The 11327-nt window shown below is 45.0% G+C and overlaps 1 protein-coding gene across 3 annotated transcripts; it reads left to right on the forward strand.

The window, feature by feature from the left end:
* Positions 1-764: 764 nt before the first annotated feature.
* amotl2a (angiomotin like 2a) lies at positions 765-9086 on the forward strand. 3 transcript variants are annotated; one of them, XM_041040664.1, is made up of 11 exons: positions 765-984; positions 1688-2492; positions 2638-2791; positions 3388-3532; positions 3630-3722; positions 5169-5464; positions 5655-5845; positions 5931-6032; positions 6127-6287; positions 6606-6785; positions 7059-9086. In XM_041040664.1, the coding sequence occupies exons 2-11, from the start codon at positions 1768-1770 to the stop codon at positions 7142-7144; spliced, it is 2133 nt and encodes a 710-aa protein (XP_040896598.1). In that variant the 5' UTR covers positions 765-984; positions 1688-1767; the 3' UTR covers positions 7145-9086. The 3 variants fall into 3 exon arrangements, with proteins under 3 accessions (XP_040896598.1, XP_040896599.1, XP_040896600.1); XM_041040665.1 differs by having other exon boundaries at positions 1695-2492; XM_041040666.1 differs by having other exon boundaries at positions 766-984; positions 2641-2791; positions 7059-9085.
* The last annotated feature ends 2241 nt before the right edge of the window (positions 9087-11327 follow it).

Raw genomic sequence — 11327 nt, forward strand, 5'->3', positions numbered from 1 at the left:
GTATTAATCCACGTCTCAATTATATGACATTTTTTCATCGCTGCCTCAGTGTGAGATCTGTTACCAGGTTTGTGTGATTATGATTATTTGATAAGTTGACCTACAGAAAATAAATTGACAACAAGTTTGATGATCAAATAACTGTTTAAGATATTTATTAAGTAAAAATGGGTTTTGGACTGTTGGAAAAAAAACAAAGAGTTTGACTACATCACCTGGTGCTTCTGGGAATCTGAGTTTCTGAGGTTTTATAGGCTTATAAAACCAACAACTTATCAGTTAATGAAGATAAGATCAATATTTGAGACTTCAAGGAAACTTATGGCCTAAATCTTGATTTTCCTCCTTAGTGTGGGTCTTCTGTATTATTCTCTTGATACAGGAAACCCTTTATATCATATTTTTATTATAATCCTAAAACATTTCCATAAAGACTTTATGACTGTGTGGCTGAAATGTTTTATTAAATTTTATGATCTTTTTTTTTAAACCTCCTTCAGTCTCACAATAACATTCCTGTGTTGCTCTTAAAACTCTAAGGACTTGTCCTTTAATTGTAGGAGTTATGGAGACTTAAAATCCCTAAAACCACACCACAACAAAAACAACGAGCTCTTTTACATGACACAAGCAGCCAGCTGAGATGGTGCTGCTGCTCTGAATCCAATTCTTGCTCACTCCCCCCTCCACCCCCTCCTCTCACCCTCTCCTCCTCCTCCTCCCCCTGTGCTCTGCTTTTGATCCCACAGGGACCTGGAGCCTTTACATTCCAGTCATTCCAGCCGCAGCGAACAATCGGCCCTCAGTTATTTATTAGTGCAGCAGCAGCTTCGCTCCGCTCAGTCTGCTGCTGGCCGTCGGCGCGCACACACGTACATGGAGGACAGGAGCTTGGAGACTTGTGGACATTGTTGAATTGAGCGCAGAGCGCTGAGAGCTCGCACCGGCTGTGAACTGTTTAGTGTGTGATGAGACTTTAACTCGGTAAGTTTTCCACTGTGTTTCTCTTCAGTGTGTGTGTCTGTGTGTGTGTGTGTCGCTCCGGGCCGTGTTGTGTTTGGATGCCTGGTAGATAGACGTCCCCTTTTGTGCGTGGCGCAGCGCAGACTGTTGGATTCATTGTGTGAGTTTTCCAGTTTCGTTAGACGTTGACTCCTGATGGATCACACGTATTTAAATCTAAATAGAGTTTGTTGTAGATTCTGGACCTCCATGGTGTTTCATCACGTTATAATTCTAATAAATATTTTGGTATGTTTCCTGTAGGAGCATGTGTTGGGCAATTTATCAGCGTGATTCATGTGAAATGGGGAAATCAGCCTGTTTATTGTTGGAAGTGTGGGAGGACTCTGGTGTTTATAGCAACCGTTCGCTGTAACATTTACGTCTGAGTGGAGAAAGTTATGCTTTACAGTGGATCTGCACTGACATCACGATCAGGGGTATTTCCAGCAACAGCTCAGGCACTTAAATCAGAAGTCATTGTGCAATAGAAGAGATTGTAAATGATGATTGAGAGGAATGTTGTCAATGTTGGTCTCAGCTTGTGGTTCACAAGAGAAATACAACCATTACAAATGAGTGAGGTTTGGGAATCCTGACAAAAATACTCAGTTGATTAGATATAATGGTAGATGTCTGTATCTTGTGTGAGTCTGATCCAGATTGTTGTTGTTTTTTTTTTCAGATTTGTGATTTGTGAAGCACCCAAGCATCGCATCACTTCCAGGCTGGGATTTTTCTTTTACTCATTTCACACGGACTGAAATGAGAACCGCTGAAGGCTCCTCTGGAACGGTCCTGCACCGTCTCATCCAGGAGCAGCTGCGCTACGGTAACCTGACGGACACTCGTACACTGCTGGCCATCCAACAGCAGGCCCTGCGTGGAGGCAGCGGCGGCGGCGGGGGCACAGGCAGCCCCCGCTCTTCTCTGGAGAGCTTGACTCAGGAGGAGACCCAGTACATCCAGATGTCAGCACGGCAGGAGCCTCAGGGCCAGGAGCACCAGGGGGACTGTCTGCATTCTGAGAGCCCCGTGTGCCATCTGTACCAGCTCCATGGTGAGGAGCTGCCCACTTATGAGGAGGCCAAGGCCCACTCCCAGTACCTGATCTCTCAGAAGGGGCAGGCAGAGCAGGAAAGCCCCTGTATGGACGTAACGGGGAGTTGCAGTGAGGGACAGTGGGATCTGAAGAGGGAGCATGCTCGCTCCCTCAGTGAGAGGCTCATGCAGCTCTCTCTGGAGAGAAACGGACCCAGAGACAGTCTGGCTCTAAGCTTTTCACACAGCTATCCACAGCTGTATAATAATAATGCTTCGAACGCCGTGGCACCTGACAGGAAAGGGGCCCAGGAGAGTGCAGACAAGCGGGGGCCACCACCGGACTATCCCTTCTGTGCCAGACTCCCTGGATATATGCTCAGTCACTCACAGGAGCATGGGCAGTACTATAGAGACCCTCCTCCTCCCTTCTACTCACAGCATCACAGGTAATCCCAGCAGATGACAACACCACAGATTATGATTTAGTTTGTGTATGAGATAAAATATGACCAAACTAACAGTTCCAGACAGTTGTTCATTCAGAATTTCCAAGACACTGTGATGTAATGAGTCACTCACGTCTGTCCTCAGCAGGTATGCGTCTGCTCAGTCCCAGGTGGCTCACAGCAGCATCTCTGCAGCCTCCAGCCATAACTCAGCTCAGACCGACGTGTTGATGCGGGAGAACGAGCGGCTCAGGAAGGAGCTGGAGGTCTACACGGAGAAGGCCGCCAGGCTGCAGAAGGTGAGAGAGAATGGTGGTGGTGGTGGTGCGATGAATGGAGCTGCTGGCTCATCCAGGGTGTGGAAATTGTAAAACAACAGTTTCCTTGCCAGTACATGTCAGGGTGATAAGCTGCCTGGCAGTTAAGAAATATGCAAAGAGAGATCCCAGTGATTGGTTCACAGACACATCTCCCAGAGTTTTTAACGTATTTATGTCATGCTCTTTGTTTCTGTTTGAGACCTCTCAGTAATGTGCTCTGCCAGTCAGGTGTTGAGAGTTTTCACACTATTCCAGCCTGTGGAATTCCTACAATACACCCTCTCCCCTTTGTCTTTCAAAACATGCTGGCGTATTGCCATGAAAGCCGATAAATGCCTTGACACCTGGACCCCGCAAGTGTTCGCTCAGGAATGTTGATTCCCACTTCTCAGTTGTGCATAGTGTTAAAAAGCCATTTGCCTGCAGGCAGTAAAAAAGAAAAAGGATGGCATTTGTAGAGATGACTAACCAAACGCATTGATATTAACAGCTGCAGCGAAAACTTCTGTCCAGACAGTGAACGAGTGGAGGTGCTTTTCCCAGAGACTGATGTCCTTCTTATGTTTTCTCCTCAGTTGGAGCTGGAGATTCAAAGGATATCTGAAGCTTACGAGACTCTGATGAAAGGTTCTGCCAAGAGGGAAACTCTGGAGAAGACGATGAGGAATAAACTAGAGGCTGAGATTAAGAGGATGCATGACTTTAACAGAGACCTGAGAGGTATGTGTCCATTCATCTGATGAACTAAAACAATCCTGCTTTTCAATGTAGCTCCATGTGAGTAACCGCCATGGTTTGTTTGCTCTCCTCTGTACAGAACAACTTGACACAGCTACCAAACAACGAGCGGCCATGGAAGCCGAGTGTACAGACCAGAAGCAGCATGTCTTTGTCAAACTCCTGGAGCAGAGTAAGTTTCTGTCTGCATTAGTCTTTTATTAGAGAAACTCTCTGTTTGCATAACATGATTCAGGGACAGAAGAGTGAAGGAGGACTTCAGGACCGTTTTTATCTGATCTGACAAATCACATTGCCCTGTGAAGCACTTAACAATGGCAGGAACATAGTTGAGCAGGGCTTGGTTTCCTCTTTCAGTGATGTGGCGCGTTATAAAAGCTGTGGCCCCTCACGTAGCGACACATGATTCTGCCCCTAATGTTAAGAGTTACTCTTGGCACTTAGACAACAGCCATTTTTCATAGCTGCAGTAAATGTGGCCTGGATTCCAGGAATTTTTTTGGTATTTCAGGCTGTTCCGGCATTAGGAATGCCCCCCCGCCCCCCTCCTGCTCAGCTTTGCATCACTGCTGACTTCCCTTCTCAAGGGGAACTAATAAGTCTAGGACTCCAGGGCGTCCAGGCCCAAGTCAACATGACCTCTGGCTAGCTCCCTGTCCTTGTTTGGGCATTTCTTTAACTCATGGTTTAATCATGATTGGCCAGTTTGGAATATTTCTTTCATCCTTTTCTCTTCTGTGCTGCACAGTAAACCCAACTAACCTTTTTTTAACCTTGTGTAGACATTCTCTCTTGCATAGAGATTTTTTTTCCATAAATCTTCTCACTCAGTTGGTGATACATAATCAGCCATACTCTGTTATACATTCTCCATTGTAAACAGCCATGGGATTGTTTAAGGCATCAGGTCTGAAATATTGTCTGTGTTTCCTGAAAACATTTGTCTTGGCACAGCAGGAGCAAAAACATGTGAACTCCACTAGTGAGGTGTGTCGTTCATAGTCTTTTTTTGTTGGAAGAACCACTTCGATTATATTTTGAGCTGCTTGTTTACTTCACGTCCTTAGAAGCTGAGCTTTTCAGTACAAAGCTATGCCTGTGTGCGTAAGTGGATAAGAGGAAGTCTGCATTCCCTCCACAGGCATGCACTCATGTTGTGTAATCAACCCTCTTTTCAAGTGGCACAACAGATAAATTGTCTTTGCTTTTCAACAGTTTTTTAATTTAAATCTGAGCTGGTTTTCAGTGGGTAGATGGGAAATAGTTTTTATTTTAATGATCATTCCATTCAGTGACAGTAACAGTGGTTGTAGCTCTGTGATTCACTTTCAGTTAAGGAGACATGGTGCCAAATGGTCTGTTGTTGGACCACATGCGTTTATAGCAGCATGTAATGTCTCTTGTTGGGTCACATTCCATTCAAAGTGTAGTTCCCACAGCGACTGCTTACATGGCTTCCTGGCTGACCCCATCGGGTGCCACTGAATTGTCTTGACATACAGTATAGCCCTTTTTAGCGTTCCTTTGGCCGAGGACCCCCATCTGTTAGAACCTCCAGGATCATGACAGTGTTACCCTTACCTCCTCTGACCTGTATTTTACCCTCTCTGTATCTTAGATGAAGAGCAGCAACGAGAGCGTGAACGTCTGGAGAGGCAGATTCATCATCTGCGTGTCTCCGGGGAGGAGTGTCAGCGGAGACGGGAGCTGCTGGAGAAGAGTCTGGCCTCGGTGCAGGCCCGCAACCGGCAGCTGGAGGAAGAACTGCAGAGGAAGAGAGCCTACGTGGAGAAAGTGGAGCGTCTGCAGAGCGCGCTGGCTCAGCTGCAGGCGGCGTGTGAGAAGAGGGAAGCTCTGGAGCTGCGACTTCGCACGCGACTCGAGCAAGAACTGAAGAGCCTCAGGGCTCAACAGGTGAGCAGACGGAATCATTACATAGACAGGTGTTTCTTCTTTATGACTGCAGCTTAAAGAATATGCTTATTTTCTTGCTGAGAATTAGATGAGAATATTGACATGACTGGAGTGTCATTTCCTAAAATGTTAAACTATTCATTCAGATCAAAGGTATTGGACGCCTCACATTAACCACTCACCATCTCAGTTTCAGAACCAGGCAGCTGATCCCTCTGCTTCAGAACTGAGCTCCTCCACTTTGCAGCAGCAGCTGAGGGAGAAAGAGGAGCGTGTGCTGGCCCTGGAGGCAGACATCACCAAGTGGGAGCAAAAGTACCTGGAGGAGAGCACCATGAGGCAGTTTGCAATGGACGCAGCTGCCACTGCTGCGGCACAGAGGTATGATGGAACAAAAATAGATTAACTTCAAATAGAGTGATGTTTACGGACCAAGAGTTTTAACAGTGCTCTGTTTTACCTTCAGAGACACAACCATCATCAATCACTCACCCCGACATTCACCAAACAGCAGTTTCAATGAAGACCTGCCTTTGTCGAGTCATAGACATCAGGAGATGGAGAACAGGTATCTTCCCACATCCTTGTTAAGTCCTTCTTAAATACCAGTTTATGTCGTGCTGCAGGGGTTTGTGAACTCACTGTGTTTTCCATGTGTTTAGGATCCGGGCACTTCACGCTCAGCTCCTGGAGAAGGACGCTGTGATTAAAGTCCTCCAGCAGCGCTCCAGGTGGGAGCAGGGCAAGCTGGAGAAACAGGGGCTTCGGCCGGCGAGGTCCGTCCCCTCCATTAACACTGTGAGCAGCAGCACGCAGAGTAAAGGTGAGCTTTTGCCCTCACACTTCATGCTGCTCCATGGTCCAAGGAATTTTGTGCTATCAAGCTACAACTGGCAGACTGGTCCGTGTCGCCGGACAGAATGTACACTTCCTAAAAAATAGAATGAGCAGGAGACAACCCGTTGGTGTCCCTCAAATAGGCAACATGTTTTTAAACCGGAATGCATATCATCTCTCCGTCCAGAATAGGCTGATCCAGAATAGTCATGGGAAGAACGCCGCAGGGCAGATGTTCAGAAGTGTGCAAATGTGGATGTACGCGGGTAATCAAGCAGCCTCCTGTCTTTGTCTGCGTTTGTAGGAAAGAGCCTCTCAGATGACCTGACAGGTGCTGCCGCGCTGCAACCCCAACCCTGCGTGGTGCCCAGGGGCCGGAGCAGAGACTGCAGCACCCAGAGCGACGAGGCCCCGCAGGAGCCTGAGCTCACAGCAGAGCTTAGCAAGCTAAAGACATCTGAGGCGATCTCAGCAGCCACTGCCGGTGGGTTTTATTGTTTTAAGCACTTGACACCCAGTTACTACTGTTCTGTTAATATTAAGTGGGTCCTTTGATCTTTATACTATCTGACCACTATTTAAAGTGTAACTAGACCCTGGATCCGGGCCGACTAAAGATGTGCTGTTGATACTAACAAGTTAAAACTTTGTTGGTTAAATTAAACAAGGTCATGAGCACATAGCCGGCTCTGTAGTTGTGCTTGCTTTACCATAACATAGTTGTTTTTCTGATCTGCTAATTTTATCTTCACTGTAGAAACCTCGGAGGAGCCAAAGGCACCGCTCAAGACGTTCAAGAGCATCAACAGCTCAGATGCAGAGGTGGTTGAAATCCTCATTTGAGTGCTCGCTGAAGCTCAAATGACTGAACAGTGACAGCCAGCGATGACAGACACTTTTGGGAAAGGTGTTAAAGGCTTTCCTCCACGTCTGACTACCATAAAAGAAAGACCACATCAACACGCAGGGTCCAGAATGTAAGGCCGTTTTGAGAGGAGAGGAGAGGAGAGCTGAGCTCTCCTTCTGCTGTTTCTGCACAATTCAAAAACTGACGTTTGCCTCACAAGTCAGAATTCTTGTAGGTACCTGGACAGTGTTCTGCATTGTGATAGGAACTGGGCTGCTGTTTGTTCATATACATAAGTTCTGCATGTTATTTTTTTAGTCATGTATTGTATTTATATTTGTAAATGCTGCTCATATCGTGATATTTCTGTTTGAAAGGTGAGAAGAACAAGGATCACTTGTCTGGCTCTGCTCCACTTTTTAATATTTATACAGATGACTCACTTTTCTGGATGTGCGCAGCCTGCCTAGGTTTTGTTTCCAGTAGCATACCTATTACCATGGGAATATTTATAAAGTGACTCAGTATAAGCATCCTCTGTGTTTTCATACGTGTTTGAGGATTATTCTGTTTAACAGAACTACTCAAACCTAAATTAACAGTTGCTCCTCTCTTAAAAATACACTGGGGGCCCTGCTCAGCGGGGGATTTGGAAACTTCCTCTGAATGTGGAGCATGCTCATTTCTCTCTTAAAAAAGCCTGTGAGGACTGACAGTGTTTCACGGGTGTCTAATTTTCCAGATCCCGGGTTAATGTTTGGGGCCTCAGATGGCGACGGCCCAACATTTCGCTCCCCTTCGCTGACACGCTGAAGCTAATCTTCTCACATTCCTTGCTGAGGGAATGCTCCCGTTAAAGAAAACGGCTATCTAAAGTCTGACCCCTCACCCTTGTTAAAATGACATGCATGCTCCACATGATTCCTTTTCTGGGGCTGCTTAGTTCTTCTGGGTCGTGGTAGCTGGTTCTACCATAAGCGTAGAAATGGTCAACTATAATTGGCCTGCATTTGCTACTCTATTTGTTGTCCCCATCACTGTGTTATATTCAGCTGTGTTTTCTCCATTGCTCAAGTATCTCACATTTCTGAGTGGACTATATCCTTAACTTGGAATCTGCTATTTATTTCTCCCTGCATAGCGTAGGATCACTGAACACTGCTGAATATAGACTCCTGTTTCCCAGGAATGTGTTTTGTAGTTCAACTGGAATGTGCCACAATTCAGATCTGTCCTGCTCATCAGAGGGGAATACCCTCGATTCAACATCAGTGAGCTGGTGTTTTTGAGTGCTTCAGAATCTTCACGTCACAAACTCTGGTTCCGTCTTGACAACATTACAAACAGGAGTATTGTTTGAAGTCCTACAAATAACATGTGAAATCTCACATTGAGCTGGTTTTCCCCTTCAAGCTTCTTCGTGATGTTTCCTGTCACAGTGCGTTTGCTGGTCAGTGCACGGTGTCAGTTTAAGTTATGCCCTTCACTTTTTTGGAATGTGTTTACATGAATGGTTTTTTTTGAAGTGAGAAAAGTTAATATATTTTGTAGCTGTTGTTGTTTTTTTCATTTCTGTGTGTGTGTTTTGTTTTCTGGTGCCAAAGATGTACTCTATGTTTAACTTATACCTGATGACAAATACAAAAGGTTCTGTTAAGGTGCCTTGCTTCAGCTGGTTGACCCATTATGATGTTGCTGTGAACATTTGTAAAGGAAACATTTGTATGTATGCCTTAACATTTCACATTAATAGATTAAAATTCTTAATATATGTCTGATAAATGGCTTCTGTTTTAATGACTGAGGTGTCAGTGAAGGTGAGCTGTTAGATGCTGGAATATTTAGACAGTGTCCACAGTTCAGTCTTTTTGTCTTACTGCTAAAGTTCTAAGATGCTTCGACTAAGTACTCTGAGTTAATTCTTCACGGGTTTTACCACGAACACAGTGTCTCCATGACATTTACCCTCATCTGACGGACACAGAACAAACCTGATAATCAGTTTTTTTCAGTTGAGCCTCATCAACAGATGATCTTGTTTCACATGATGTAGAATTTCAAACCTGCTCAGACTCACAATAGTTGTGATTCTGTTTGTAACGTAGCATAAGTTCTGAGAATATGGTTGTATGAGCCTGTAATGTCACTCAGTTAATGAGGAGAGAAAATAGAAATGTGAAACTTGATAACATCAAATTCTATGTGACTAATTGTGTTGCTTTTAAAGAAGTTTGTTTCTTATTTGCAGTCAGCTTTTTAATTCCTCCGTACACTTTGATATTTAATGTTTCTGCCTTCCTCGTTCCCCCTGGTGAGTTGGGGACGGCATTCCACTGATGCCACACGTTTTCCTCCTGCTGTCTTTACTTGTAGTAGCCAAGTGCCACTTTTCCCAGCTCAGAAAAGCTGCAATAGTAAATCTCATCTGTACGCGACGCACGTAGCACTCCAGGGTCTGTGATTTACAATTATTTTGGTTCCATTTGTGCTCAGACAGATCACATTTCGGATATTTCATTCTGTCTACTTATAAGAGAAGAGCCCCCACCAAACTGTGAGTGATGTAAAGGGGTTCTGTAGGTGAAAGGTTATGATTACGTGACTCCAGGCAGGGCCAAGTATGTACAGCTTCACAGAGGGAGATTCATTCCTGGGGACTCTCAAGTGTCCTAAAGTCGTCGTCATCCAGGGAGGATGAAGAAAAATACGCTCCTCAGTACATGAATGTTTTCCACACACATCTGGAATCTTGCAGGAATTATTGTGATTGTTGTCAGGATTGTTGCATTAATCACCATGATTTCACCACTTTGACTCCCAGTAACTGTGAATGGGTCTCAGTTACCCAAACCATCAGTCATAGTGGATCAAAAACAGATGTCAGTGAGGCAAGCTTGTTCCAAGATAATGAGGTTTTGTTGTTTGTTTGACATGGTCAGTAAACTGTAGAATCCTGGAATAATTTACATTCTTTACATTCTCTCTTTTTCCCTTGTGTGCCAGTTTGCTCCGCTTGAATTCATCTTGCATTCGTGATCATTGCACCTTTGAAGTCATACACTATTTGTATGCTAATGTGAGTAGATCAATGTCTGGCAGCAATAGAGGGGACGACTGGTAACAAGTCATCTGTCTCCTTTCGGAGGTTTTGAGCACATTTTGCACTAAAAGCCTGCATGAAATACTTGGAAAAATAACCGTGGAGCTCTGTGTTTTGCCTTAATTTCCATGGAGATTCCAAAACTTCCTGCCTACAGCAGTCATGGAATGTGCCCCCACCCCCCTTAACTTTTCCACATAAATCAGGGCACCGTCCTCTAATTTTAGGGCTGTTTCTGAGATAAAGCAAGCCTCTCAGATAGCACGCCATTTGTATTAGCAGCATTGTGTAGTTGGTAAGCCAAAGGCATGAAGGTGTTTTGCTTTAGGTGCTGACTGTGGTCGAGCAGCAACAAGACTGCTGACTGATTACTTCACTGTTTTGGTTCTCACCTCTCTCATTAGTGTCATTTCCAGCAGCAGGCAGTTGTTTTCAGCTAAAAAGCCACAGTACACTACCTTCCCCATACCAAATGGCAGGTGGACAAAGTTAGCAAAGAGCTGGTGAACATAGTGCACCATTTAGTGGCTAAAGGGCCAGATACTTTCACAACGAGCTGGTGGAGACCAAACAGAGCAAAGAGGAATTTGAGTACTGGGCATGCATCCATCAGATGGCCAGAAACGCCTTAAAAAGAACTGTAATATAATAAAAACATTTAGGACACTGTCCTTCATGAAACACGCAGGAGGCACCACGTTTACCATGGCTGTTTGTCTTACCACAGTCTATGACTGACAGTGGTTTCCAGTGAATCAGCTGAGCTGCGCAATCCACGAGGACTGATTCACTGTAGGAAAAGGAATGAGTCGATGCGTCAAAATGTTCTGTGTCTGTGAGAACACAGAACGTTTGCTGTGGACAGTGATCTCCAGGCTAAATGAACACAATGACACTTGAGTCTGCGGTAACGATTTGACATTGTGGAGCCAGGTGCAAGCTACTTACCTGTGAAAAGTCAATGAGTAATTAACAATGCAGACGAATGAGTAAGTGGCAAATTAGTGTGTGAAAAAGACAAAGACGCCGTTCAGACCTGGCATTGGTGTGTCCCAGGTGATCAGATCAGAAGTGGGCAG

Source organism: Toxotes jaculatrix, chromosome 6 (assembly GCF_017976425.1).
Source record: "Toxotes jaculatrix isolate fToxJac2 chromosome 6, fToxJac2.pri, whole genome shotgun sequence".
Taxonomy (NCBI): Eukaryota; Metazoa; Chordata; class Actinopteri; family Toxotidae; genus Toxotes; species Toxotes jaculatrix.